Source organism: Cylas formicarius, unplaced genomic scaffold (genome assembly GCF_029955315.1).
Source record: "Cylas formicarius isolate icCylForm1 unplaced genomic scaffold, icCylForm1.1 PGA_scaffold_10__41_contigs__length_53128322, whole genome shotgun sequence".
NCBI lineage: Eukaryota > Metazoa > Arthropoda > Insecta > Coleoptera > Brentidae > Cylas > Cylas formicarius.
In genome coordinates this window covers 939015-953023 of record NW_026844214.1, presented here as the reverse complement: position 1 = coordinate 953023, position 14009 = coordinate 939015, and the positions used below count along the sequence as shown (strand labels likewise).

General features: G+C 34.3%; 2 protein-coding genes across 5 annotated transcripts in view; one reads left to right on the top strand and one right to left on the bottom strand.

The window, feature by feature from the left end:
- LOC132699207 (uncharacterized) overlaps nucleotides 1-12284 on the bottom strand; it is a 41283-nt gene extending 28999 nt beyond the window's left edge. Inside the window, exon 1 of one of the 3 annotated variants that reach the window (XM_060665816.1) lies at nucleotides 12113-12284. Coding sequence is in view for 2 of the 3 variants with exons in the window: in XM_060665807.1 (XP_060521790.1) it covers nucleotides 2401-2450 (50 nt within the window). In the remaining variant the exon portion in view is untranslated. Of the gene's footprint in view, nucleotides 1-2400; nucleotides 2695-12112 lie in introns of those variants that run through there. The other 2 variants (XM_060665807.1, XM_060665798.1) reach the window with 2 other exon arrangements.
- Nucleotides 12285-12391: 107 nt separating this feature from the next.
- Nucleotides 12392-14008, top strand: LOC132696056 (uncharacterized). Of its 2 annotated transcripts, none has more exons than XM_060660607.1 (4): nucleotides 12392-12476; nucleotides 12546-13062; nucleotides 13273-13392; nucleotides 13448-14008. In XM_060660607.1, the coding sequence occupies exons 2-4, from the start codon at nucleotides 12608-12610 to the stop codon at nucleotides 13995-13997; spliced, it is 1125 nt and encodes a 374-aa protein (XP_060516590.1). In that variant the 5' UTR covers nucleotides 12392-12476; nucleotides 12546-12607; the 3' UTR covers nucleotides 13998-14008. The 2 variants fall into 2 exon arrangements, with proteins under 2 accessions (XP_060516590.1, XP_060516599.1); XM_060660616.1 differs by having other exon boundaries at nucleotides 12401-12476; nucleotides 12740-13062.
- The last annotated feature ends 1 nt before the right edge of the window (nucleotide 14009 follows it).

Here is a 14009-nt window from a genome sequence, read left to right as displayed (position 1 = left end):
ATAAATAACGTATCCTAAGCATTTAACTTTACAACAATTTGACTTTTGGAGCATTAAATTTTAAACACTTTCTGCAGCCCAGTCTTTTGAATTATTTTCCAACGACAATTTAATTTTAAGACAAAACTTGAAACGGAGTAATCTTTTAATGACACCCAAAAACCTGGCAGGATTTTTAATTTTTTTTTCTGCAAAAATGTTATAACTTTACAGAAGAAATCGGCAAAAATTCTTTTTTTTTTTTTGAGTTGGCTCACTTTTAAAGCATTACATGCGTTCGTGATGTTCAATTTATGAGGAATATCCGAATACGATACTTAGCGATTCGGGGAATCCTATTTAGTTTTGGTTAGACGCTGACACAAAAAACAAATGACCGAACTAGTGACGTGTATTAAAAAACAATATGAATAAATATAAAAAAAAACACACACAAACGCAAGGAATAGGTGATGATTTGCTCGAATCGATCACTGAAGCAACAACACGATTAACGTTATTGGGAAGCGGAACGCCGCCTTTTTAAAAATATAAGTAGTACACAGTATGATGTATACACCGATTTCTCCGAGGCATTCGAAAAAGTAAATCATCCTACAACGTTGGTAAAACTTAAAAACTTTAATGTGCACGGTTCTCTTTAAGAAACTCGCCATACATTAGTGCTGTAGGACCCAGTTTGAAGGCTTTCAGTTTCATTACAAGGGTTAGTGTGATAGTCCATATATCTTAAGTACGAGGGCAGCGCCAAAATTTCCGGGCCTGAATATGAAAGAAACAATTTTTTTTTTTATTATTTTTCAATATAATCCTCCTTAACTTCAATATATTTATTACATCTTTTTATTAACAATTCAATCCCTTTAAAAAAATATTCTTTTGGTTTGTCTGCAAAACGAGGTAAAACAGCCTCTTTTAACTCAACTTCGTCGTTAAACCGCCATCCACGTAAGTCCTTTTTCAAATATCAAAACAAATAATAGTCGCTGGGGGTCATATCTGGACTATAGGGAGGATGATCTATCTGGTGGAACCCACACTCTAAAATGGCAGCTTGTGCAACAGCAGCAGTATGGACAGGTGCATTATCGTGTAAAAGACGCACGCCTCTGGTCAGTTTTCCTCGACGTTTTACACGTATGCAGGCTAGCAGTTTATGTAATATTTACCATTGACAGTGGTATTAGTTTCTTTAAAATCTATCAAAAGAATTCCTTCACAATCCCAAAAGATCGTGGCCATCACCTTTTTTGTTGACTGGCAGACTCTGAATTTTCTTGGAGGTCCTTCACCCTTACGACGACACAACATTGATTCTTTTTTCGATAGAGGGTCATAATAGAGAACCATAGTTTCATCTCCCGTCACAATAGTTTCTATCACAGGCCTCGGTTCCGACCCACAGAGTTCCAAAAAAGGCCGCGCACACTCGACACGGCGTTGTTTTTGAGTAGCCGAAAAGTTTCTAGGAATCCATCTTGCACTAACCTTACGCATACCTAAATGATCACGCAGGATTCGACGAACACTTGTATTAGAAAGCTTATTAATTTCTGAGATTTCCTTGACCTTTAAACGTCGATCACTCAACACTACCTCTTCCACGATCGCAACAATATCTTCCGTTACGACCTCCACTGGTCGACCAGTTCTCGAATCATCTTCAAGGGACTCCTACCCATTCGAAAACGTTTTGCTCATCCTTTCACTACAGAATACGAAGGAGAAGTTTGGCCGTACACACTATCTAGCCTTTCTTTAATAATTTTAGGTGCTAACACTTCTTTTGTCAAAAACTATATTTATGACTGCTCTATACTCAATTTGCGTTATTTGCGATATTTTTTCGGACACGTCCTGTTTAAAATGCGGTCAATAAAAAACTATTTGAAGCAAGACTTCATTTTTTTTTTCGCAGCCTACTAAGACATATATTTAAAAGAAGGCAAAGCATCCAAAAAAAGGCTATCATATGTTGAAATTATCCGTTAGACGAATAATATACGGTGGCATTTTTTTGCACGATATTGTTAGTAACAGAGTATTCTGTCCAAAACTGTTGGAAAGATTATCCTTTAACGCTATGGCGGTAATGACTAGAACGCCTCCTTTCAATCAAGCAATAACAGGGTTTCGCTCGGATTAAATTAAATTTATTTCTATATTCTTTGTTGATTTTATTTGGGCTTAGAAATAGTTTTCTTTACTCTTTTGGATTAAGATAAATGTACTTACTTTTAGTGTACCCTCGTAAATTGTGACAAAATACAAAATTTATTTAGCGAATTAGTGATGTGTGTTAAAGATAATTTAAATGTATTTAAAAAAATCACACACATACACACGCAAGGAATATTTTAAAAATGTAAATAGCACACATCAAACGCACACAATCCGAACCTCTTTATCCATTTCGATATGAGTTTGTTCAGTCGTCGGCTTTTGCCCATATCAGGGCCGATTTTGTACAAAGAGAACCACGAGAGAAACGTCACCTCACGAGTCCGCGATTTAATGCCGACCTATTCGGAACGCGTCGGACTTTCGGAATTCCCTTTCGGTTTATTTTTAGCCACCCTATAAGCAGACTTAGCTGCGGTGGCCAAAAATTCGTTTCTCTACTAGACGATGACACGGGGAGCAGCGGCGGAGAGTTTCAATCTAAAACCTACGAAAATTTGAAAAAAAAAACTTCCGACTTTGACTATACTTTTTTTTTTACATAAACGGCAATTTTCAGGATCTTTTGGTTTGTTTTTTTGCTCATAATCGACACACTCAGTACACCCGTGCGTTCAATTTATCTTGATAACATTTTAATTGGGTGTAACTTTTTGTTTTTAGAGATATGAAGGTAAACAAAAAAACAAAGTCTATGGGTTAGTAGCAAAGTTTTTTTCCAAGTGACGTATAAAACGAAACACTATCAAATGTAACACACTTTACATTTTACTCCACAAAACATCAAATTTTTATATAATATCAAAGAGTGCCTTGACTGACTATACCAACAACAATTATTTACAAATTGAAGTCGAACAAAAACACTAAAAATGGCAAGACACACTAAAATAAAAAATTCTTTAACGATTCCTCTATGTGAGCACTATTTTCCTGAACACATATTTCAAACACTCTAATTGTATGCAATTAGTAACGTTTCCGGATTGTCTCTTAACTGGAGTTCTGTGCACGTGATTTTTTATGTGTCCCCAAAAGAAAAAATTCATTAAAGTTAAGTCGGGCCTGTTGGCTGGCCAATGTGTAGTTCCGCCGTTCCCTATCCAACCAATTGGATATTCTATATTGAGAAAATTCTTAACTTGCACAACATTGCTGCCATATAATCAGCTCTGATGTATTTAGGCGTATATCTTCTATATGGTGCCCTAAGGGTTGCAAATAATGATCTCCAGTTAACTTTTGATCCATAAATATCGGACTCAAAATATGTCCATTTTTGACACCGCACCATACATTAATTTATTGGTGCCAATGAGTTTTCATTAAGTGTACTTGTCTAGGATTATTTAAAGACCAATAACGAACTTTCATCAGTACATAAAACGTTTTTCAAAAATTTATTATTCTCATTATGTCTATTTAAAATATCCAAACAAAACTGCGTCCTCCTTTGTCATTGTTCTGTACTTAGTTTTTGAATTTTACGAAATTTAAATGCACTACACTGAGTGGATTGATGCCAGAGAAATACCTGTCTCTTCATATTCTCTAGTAATAGAGGACTCTGGCTGTGCCTTACTTTCATCATTTAAAACATTATGATTCCGGCATACCTTTTTAGCATTTAATACGTTACAAAATAAATAAGAACTGAAAGTTCAGATTTTCACGAAATTATATATTTTCACAATTGTTTCGACAACACCAAATGTCGCTAGTAAAAACTATCAAAAACAAAGCTTCCGAAAATAACATAATATTTACACGTGCAGATCAAGGGAAGACAGTCATAGCTATCGATCTCCCAGAATATATTTCAAAAACTAACAATTTTCTTAAGCTAGATCTTTTCCACACTGTTTACTGACAAAGACAAGTATTTTTTAATAATTATGAATCCACACGAAATTATAAGGTTGTTCGGAAAGTCATTTCGTTTTTTCCCGTCAGAGGACTTAATTACGTTTTTTCGAAACCAACTTCACACTTAAGCCGCATAACCATTATATGTCTTGAGAGCTGATATTGCAAGGCTTGTGTGTGAAAAAGTTCTATTAATTCTACGCAGTAGTTTTTGGTTGGTGCCCTTTTAAATATGGAGAGCAATAAGCAGCATTTTCGTCATACTTTACTTTTTTACTTCAGAAAAGGTAAAAATGCTGTCCAAGCGAGAAAAAAATTGACGGATGTGTATGGAGAAGGCGTGTTAACAGTACGCCAGTGCCAGAACTGGTTTGCAAAATTTCGATCCGGCAATTTTGATGTCGAAGATGCACCACGGTCTGGAAGGCCGGTCGAAGCTGACAAAGATGCGATAAAGGCATTAGTTGATGCAAATCGGCGAATAACCACACGAGAGATCGGTGAGAGATTAAATTTGTCGAATTCGACTGTTTATGGCCATTTGAAAGGTATGGGCTTAACCTCGAAGCTCGATGTGTGGGTGCCCCATGTCCTTACGGAGCGAAATTTGTGTCGTCGCGTTGACGTGTGTGATTCGCTCCTCAAACGTCAAGAAAATGATCCATTTTTGAAGAGGATTATTACTGAGGACGAAAAATGGGTTGTATACAACAATGTTAAACGCAAGAGGTCATGGAGCAGAAAAGATGAACCGGCTCAAAGCGTATCAAAAACCAACATTCACCAAAAAAAGGTGATGCTCTCCGTTTGGTGGGATGTCAAAGGAATCGTTTTTTTTTGAGCTTTTGCCGGACAATACAACGATTAATTCAGAAGTCTATTGTCATCAACTGCACAAATTGAATGATTCACTTAAAGAGAAGAGGCCCGAATTAATCAACAGGAAGGGTGTTGTGTTCCACCAGGATAATGCGAGACCTCACACAAGTTTGGTCACTCGCCAAAAACTTTTACAGCTTGAATGGGACGTACTGCAACATCCACCATATTCTCCAAATCTGGCGCCTTCTGACTACTATTTGTTCCGGTCCCTGCAAAATTTTTTGGATGGCAAAACCTTTACCTCAAATGAAGATGTCAAAAACCACCTGAACCAATTTTTTGCCAGCAAGGACCAAAACTTTTATGAGAGGGGAATTATGTTACTGCCAGAAAGATGGCAAAAGGTGTTGGACCAGAATGGCCAATATATAATTTAATAAAATATTTATTCATTATACGAAAACTGTCTTTCATGTTCCCCAAAAAAAACGAAATGACTTTCCGAACAACCCAATATATTCTTTAGTTAAATTACATAAAAAAGATATGTCTGTGTCTTATGTAACGGCTCCAGCAGTTAAACTCTCAACAAAATTAGTAAATATTTTAAAGTTTTTGAACAGATTTTGAACCAAAATTTGCAATAAAAAATTCTTTTGAATTAATTAACAAAATTAAAGATATCAAAATCCCCTCTAACGCAACACTATTGTCTTTTGATGTACAAAACTTATTTCCCAGTATTCCGCCTATGGATGTGATAAATTTAGTAGATTTCACCCTAACTCGGAAACAAGATTTATTAGATTGCTTAATAGTATCTTTAGACCAAAATTATTTTGAATTTCATGGACAGATTTACGGAAGGTTTGATTATGGGAAACCCACTTAGTCCTTTGTTAGTCGAGATTTTTACGGATAATTAGAAAATATCATACTAGAACATCCTTTAGGTAAAAGTTTTCTATGGTGGTATAGATACGTGGATGATGTGTTTACTTGCTTTGTTGGAACGGACAGACAATTGCATTCTTTTTTAAATTACATTAACTCATTACATAATCGTATAAAATTCACTATCGAGATTGAACAGTATAACTCTGTTAATTTTTTAGACTTAACTATTAAACAAATTAGATTCTTCCATTTACCATAAACCTTCACACACGACTCAGCTGAAATCACTCTTATACACACAAAATGGCTGCATTTCACTCTTTTATAGACAGACTTCTTAATACCCCACGCTCAACAGACAATTACAACAAACAACTTAATCTCATTAAACAAATTGTACTGAACAATTGCTACAATCCGTCCATTACCGATAAAATTATAAATAAAAAACAAATCCAGACAACAGAAACCCCTATTTATCTGAAACGTAATACAGAACACGAACAATTCGAAACAATTACATACATAGGAGGACCCAGTGAACAACATTTGTCAAAATGTGGTTTCAAAATAGGTTTCAGAACTAACAACACAATAGGAAAATTTTTAAAAAACAATAAAACGAAATGTTCAAAATCTCAAAAATCAGGTGTCTACAGGTTGAAATGCGGTTCTAAAATTTATATTGGACAAACAGATAGATTCTTCAAGAAACGCATTAACGAACATAAAAGAGCGTTTAAAAGCAATAGTCTAGATTCTAATTATGACATACATTTAAACACGGAAAAACACATTTTTGACGACAATTTTGATATTTCACATACAGCCACAAAAAGTAGAAAATTAAATTTATTGAGACATTCAAATGTATTGCTTAACGATCAATTAGATTTAAATACCTCTCCTTTATTGAACTTAAATTCTCATAACAACATTAATTAAAATTTTATTGTCATTTTTTCGGTATATATAGTGGCAGGTAGTTTGTAAATATTACATTTGATGAAGACACGTTGTTGTTGAAACAATTATCATGTAAAAATATATAATTTCGTTAAAATCTGAACTTTTAGTTCTTATTTACTTTGTTAAATGGATTTTCATCAAGTAAAAACCACCTCAGTTCAATTTTCACTTCATTCAGAAAGTATTCTTGAAGCAAACATAAACATATTTTTATTTGTTAGTCAGGGCACTCTTTGAAATTATATAAAAATTTCCTACTTTTGCCGATTCGTCAAAAAAAAAAACACATTTAAACTATACAGAGCGTTCCATTTAAAAAAATATGATGTAGTCTTATATGTGAGAAAATTGATAGTGTTTTGCTTTATACGCCACATGGAAAAAAACTTTTTTTTTGTTTACCTCGATATCGCTAAAAACGAAAAAGTTACAGCCAGTTAAAATGTTATCGAGATAAATTGAACGCACGGTACAAAATATTAAAATTTACCCCGGAAATTAGAGGAGAGTTTTCCGAAAAGCTTCGTGAAAACGCAATTGTAGTATTTTTAACATAATGAGGCGAACTCAAAAACGTAAATGTTACGAAATTCGCTCCACCGAGCGTTTTAAATGTTGGATCAATATTACGTCCTTGGTTCTAGTATATTGATTTCGAGGGACAAACAAATCACCATCTCAAACTGGTACACCAGATTTCACGCAACCATGGGATTTCGCAGATTTCACACAGACTTAATGGTATTTCCAAATAATTTCTACGAATGTGACAGATCTTGAAAAATAACCAATAAATTAAAAATACATATAAAAAAAAACGCTATTTAAACACCTACTAAAACCTTTCTTTTTCAAATACTTCAAGTTACACTCAGTATCACAGTATTGGAATCGTTGGAATTTTTATTTAAAAAATCATTGATTTTTTTAAATCATGGATTTTTTGCTTTAATTGATCTTCTTAAATTTCATAAGAATACGTATTTCCTGTGTTTTGTTTGCAGCAATTACAAAGTACGTCGAAACTCTATATAGCGAAATTGAAGGTTCTTTCTATTGTTATAAAGAATTATAATAATAGGCATATGTGTTCTGTAATATTTAATTATTTTATATACAATATTTAACATCTACTTACTACTACATTTAATTTTTCAAATAATCGGTCATTTTCTTTTGAATTTCTCTAGTATGTCAATACGCACTGAATATAGGACTTGTTGAATGGTTGGTGGTGGTCCCAGACCAACTTCTTCATTTTCTTCTTCCTCTTGGTGCTCTTCCTCGCCCTCTCTTGCTTGTTGTAATATGGCTTCCTCTGTCAAGTCTGCTGTTGTAGGCAAATCCTGAACTATCACCATAAAATCTTGCAACTCCTCACTTGTAAAAGTAATTGTTGTTTGAAACTGCTTTATCCACTCGCCTAGTGGCTGATCATCTTCCAAGTCCTGTTCGCATTCTGTCTCGGTAATAAGTCCTGAATGACGATAGGAAATGTTTCTGCTGTCACCTCTTTCCAAGCTTTACTAATAAATTTGACTGCATTTAGCATACTAATGGAAAATTTATCTTCGGACTCGATTATTTCCATTAAAATGTTGTTCCTGTATCGACTCTTCAGACTTTTTATTAAGCTCTGGTATATTTCCCGAATTAAAGCAACTTTATCATCTAGAGATAAAATTTTTTGCTTACTCGTCATGCTCGCCGTATTCACTAAGTCAAATTAGAACTTATTGAAACAATGGTGTGCTTTTATACATATCGATAAAGGCATTAACATAATCGCTTATTACGAGAAAAACTCTTTTTTTTTAGGATCTCTTAGATTTTTTGGCCATAAACGACACACCCTGTATATGATTCAAACAATGTTCGAAGTAGAGGTTATAGCCCTGGATCTTCCAAGAGTTTTTTGCAAATAGTAAATGATTTCAAGAAAATATTTTTTTTCTGAAACCGAACATTGCGCCATAATAATCAATGACGTCATCGCGTCTTGACAGCCCGCGAAACAGCGATTCCAATATGGATTTTTTTCAAATATCTCGAGCACCGTATGTGATAGACGAAAACCGAAAATACAAAGCCATATTTTTTACGATTTTTGATTTCCGGATAATAATTTACGCTGTAAAAGAACAATTTTCTAGATCTTTTAGATTTTTGCCTATAATTTGAAAACCCTGAATATAATCGAAAAAAAGCCTGAACTGATGAAAGCCTTGAACTGGATCTTCCGCGTCTGCTGGAAAACATATTTTTCTGAAAGCTAAAACTAACGAAAAAAAATCAAAAATTTTTAAAAAATCCTTGATTTTGATTGCACCCAATTTCTACCGTTTAAATGTGGACATGGACTTTTACTCCTCTGCTAAAAATTTTTTTATTGAATTTGCGGCGCACGCTATATATTTTTGAAAAATTATCACGAATAAAAGTTTATGGGACCGTATCTTCTGCGTCATCTGGTTCAAGATTTTTTTTTGGTCTCGTAAACGGTTTCTGAAAAATGATATTTTTTGTAGATCCTTGACACGCGATTTTTAATTTTTTTAGAATACTTGTCGACCCCCAGCCCCCCTACCGCCATTTTCAGTAGGTTCAAATTGTTGCTTCAAATTTCGGACACTTGTCGTGTTTCATAGCAATGTCCAAAAAGCAGTCGAAAATCGCGAAAAAAAGATGGATACCGACGTCAGATCAAGACCAATTCAAATAAGTTTTTCTAGCTTCAACGGTTCGAAAGTTATTCAGGAAGAACCAAAAGACGAGAACGGAGAACGGATAGACAAAAAAAAAATTTTTTTTCGACGCTAATCATTTCTGTACCAATGTCGATCCCGTAGGACCTACCGTTACCGAGATATAAAATTTTTATACGAGCGTAGATACTTTCTAAAAATTCGATTTTTCGAAAATAACAAGCCTTTTACATAGGAGGAAAAGGCAACATGTTTGCCTTCTCTGTGAGGACAATGTGTGAATATGTCATTGACGGGTCTACAATGAGCCAGTTATATGTGCAACTATTGATACTTCCAGAAAATCTCACGCTTCACAATTTGAGAAAAACTTTGGAAGAAAAAAATGACTCAAAAGTTATAACTCATGGCTGCCGTGCACTTATTTTGAATTTACCATTCAAAGACTTACAAACACCACATGTCAATGAACACGTAGTCCAGATTGTTGAGCAGCTAGAGCGAAGGTGTCAAATATTTGGGCTTAAACGTGCAGCAGAAGGATAGTTAAGCATTTTAAAACCAATATCAGTTGCACTTATCAAAAATAAAAAAAAAATCTGGATCGATATAAACAGGCAATCCCGCCATATCATTTTCTAGCCTAATGTTGAACACTCAAAAGCAAGAATATTGCTATAGAAAAAATTAATAATTTATATTGTTGCCCGTTTAAAAAATATGTCTTCGGACGAAATAATAAAAAACGTAAATGGAATACAGTGGTTGACATCACAAAAGCATGAGCAAGAAATTGCGAAGCAGCTATCAATTATAAAACAGTTCCTGCGTGTCCTCTGTATCAGTAGAAAGAACTTTGGCCACTTTGCTTTTGTAGACTCAGATATGGCGAAGAGGATAGATTAGTATTTTTGTTCAAACTATACAACGAAAATGCAGAAGCATAGTGTATATTGTTATTTGTCTTTTTTATTTTTTAAAGAATTTTCTTTTACTTTTTATTTGTGATAATATTTTTACATTGTGCTTTTAGGGTTTGTCTGAATAAAAAATAGATTTCAAAAAATAGGAGATTAAAAAAATCATGATTTAAATCACTTCGTTAAAATCAGCCCAACCCTGAATGAAATAAACACAAAAACTTTGCTTTTAAAAAACAACTCTTGGTATATTAAATTGTTCACCTTTATAACTTTATTTTTACTTATAGAAAAGGACATGTTTAAGATGTTTAGTAAAGAATTTGGTTTGAATACTCTGACTAAAGCAACCAAAACTAACCAAATAAAATTCTAACTAACTAAACTAACCAAATGTGATTCTCTAGAGGACAATCTACAAATAACTTAAAATATTGAACAATCACATATTGGCATTTTTTTAGTTTAATTTGTCTATTACAGATAGATTGACATATTGTCAATTTTCACAGAATACGTCGAATTTAAAATAAAATAAAAAAAATTAATTACATAAAAACCAATGAAAGATTGAATAAAAAAGCGTTGTATAACAATCGCCACATTTCCACTTGACGTCGACCTGAAGTCGCAATAATACGAAGACTTATTTATTTATTTTACTTTACTGCCTCAAGAGAAACGATTCCAATCAAAATAACAAATTAAAAATTGAAATTGAAGCTACCAAAGGATTTCAATTTTTTTTATTTTAATTTATCGTAGTCATCGAAACGATAGTTTAAAGTTTCGTCCGATACGCCAATGATCTAGGATGCACACGTCGTAAAATGACGGGGGCACGATTCTCGGGCACAAGAAATAATTACTTTTAAATGTTTACTTCTCGTTTAAGCGGCAAATAAAAAAAAGTTTCACTTTATAAAATTAAGGAAACAGTTTCACAATTCTAAATTTATTTTTAGAAACCCGACTTTTGAACAGATTGCCGTCGAGACCGCTACTGCAGGCAATGAATTAAATGGCATGGACTTAAAAACCGATAATAAATATATTATTAACAAATATAACACGCTGCGAGATACATCGTCCGGTCTAATGGCCATTTTGATTATTCGATTATGATGAATGGAGAACTAAAAGCCAAGATAACTGCAAAGAACGAATGGAAAACCGATACCGGCAAATTATACTATCATAAAGTGTAAATGTCGCTACATGAACCACTTGTCGCGATTTTTACGTAGGTGTCGGCGTCTTAACTTCGTGTTATTGCCAAATGGCGATTTCAAACGTTACCCAAAAATGCCGCATCCTTTAAATATGCATAAAAATTAGGATTACCGTATGTATTTGTAGGACCGTTGTGACCTGGGCCCCAATAATTGCGGCAACCGACAAACCTATTTAACACAATTAACGGATGCGAACGTAGTAGCAATACGATAACATCGATGTAATTATATAGAATAAAGAATATTCTAAACGTTTTTAAGATTTCATCACGTCTGGGAATACCGTTTTTTGAAACGGTAAGCAGCTACACAATTACTTTATACCATTACGGTACTAGTAAAAGTGCTGATGAGAATTTTTTAAGTCTCCGTATCAAACGCGCGTTTACAAAAAGAGATGCGTTCTATTTGATGAAAAAAGGTGCGCTAAGGCTAAATTTAAAGCAAAAAACATTACATATAAAAAACATGATTCATTTATAATCTAACATAAACCTTAAAATGCACATCTACTTACCGATACGAATTCTTTAAACTTCAACCCTTGCGCGATTCACTATTCCGCGACTCCTCTTTTAATTATAATTTTAATTAACAAATAACAAAACCAAATTTTTAACAGCACACATTTAAAACATTACTCTACGAAATAAAAATTATGAACACGATGTGACAGCTTTGACAGACGCTGGTCACAGAATGGGAGTAAGAAAGAGACGGAGATCTGGTTAACACGCTGCGGGACGGTCACAGACCACGTAGCGATACGCTAACGCAAGTTAAAACGTTACCGTGGTTAATCTTATGTGGATCTGTGCGAGGTCAGTCTACAACATTGGCGAGCCTGGGTAATATACGCTCTGGGAATTTAAACACGATTGGTAAGTGGAACTACTTTGATCGTTCAAATCTTTAAACGCGATAAACTAATACTAAAAATTCTGGGACAGTTTTGAATTGTCGATACTATCCTATCATATACTAGTGTCGCAACCCAAACAATATATAGATAATGGATGTAAGCATGGACGATAAAATTGAAAGAATTGATACCATAATTGAAAAGTTAAAGTTTTTGTTGAAGTACATTTATGATTTTGTGGATCAACTAAAAAACGTTGTGGAGAACAGTCTACCCTTTCAGATTCGAAGGTCCTCCAAAAACGACAAAACTAATGCCAAGCTCGCAAACATGCAAAATACCATAGAACAACCAAAAGTAAAAGGATTGGATGAAATTGCTGGTATGACGGGTATTAAGAAAACATTATATGCACTTATAACGCTTCCTAGAAGTCAGCCGCAGCTTTTTACCAATCGATCAATCAGCAACAGTTTCTTGCTTTTTGGCCCTCCCGGCACTGGTAAAACTAGATTGATACACGCGTTGGCAGCACAATCTGAAGCTGTGTTGCACACACTTTCTATTAGTGATGTTATGTCCTCTTATGTTGGGGCGACTGAAAAGTGAGTATTATCCGTGAATAATTTAAAATTATTTTGCAGTACAAACAAATTAATATATTTATTTTAAACTTATATTAATTTTACAGTTTTTTTTTCAAAGAAACTTTCACAGGCCCCTGTATTACTATTTACAAAATTTCTGGATTCTTCCTGCATCAGTTGTTGAAATTTTGTAAATAGTATGAATTTAACATAATTTATTTATTTCAGGAATATACATAACTTATTTCACAGTTTAAATGATTCTGACCAATTGAAAATACTTTTTATGGATGAAATTGACAGTCTATGCAGAAAAAGGACCAGTTCGGAGCATGAATATACTAGAAGGTATTAGGCGGTTATCGGATTTGCATTTGACTAAGTATTTTAACATACATTTTAGAATTAAAACCGAATTGATGTGCCAAATTAGCAGAGTAGAAGACTGTAAAAATATGGTTATAATAGCGGTCACCAACTGTCCATGGGAATTAGACACTGCTATATTAAGACGCTTTCAAAAACGAATCTATGTACCTCTGCCCGGACCGCAAGAAAGGGCCCAACTGTTCACGTTATTTATGCGAGGTACGCCTGTACTTGATGCTAACGAACTAGAGCAGCTCGTCCAAAAGACTGAAGGATTTTCTGGATCCGACATCGCAACCTTGGTTCAAAACGCCTTGGACATACCCATAGCCGAGTTACAGTATACCAGAATATGGGAGTATACAGATGATGCATATTATACACCGTTTGCCTTTGATAGCAACGTGTCAGACGACGATATATATGCCAACGTACATATAGTCAATTTAGAAGATTTACCCCGTTGTTCGGTGCGAGCCAGACCATCAACTTTCGCCGACTTTCTGGAAGCTACCGAAAATACCCAGCCGACCGTGTCCTGGGATAGTGTGAAACAGTACGAACAATTTACTTGCAAACGCTAATAAAACAAACTG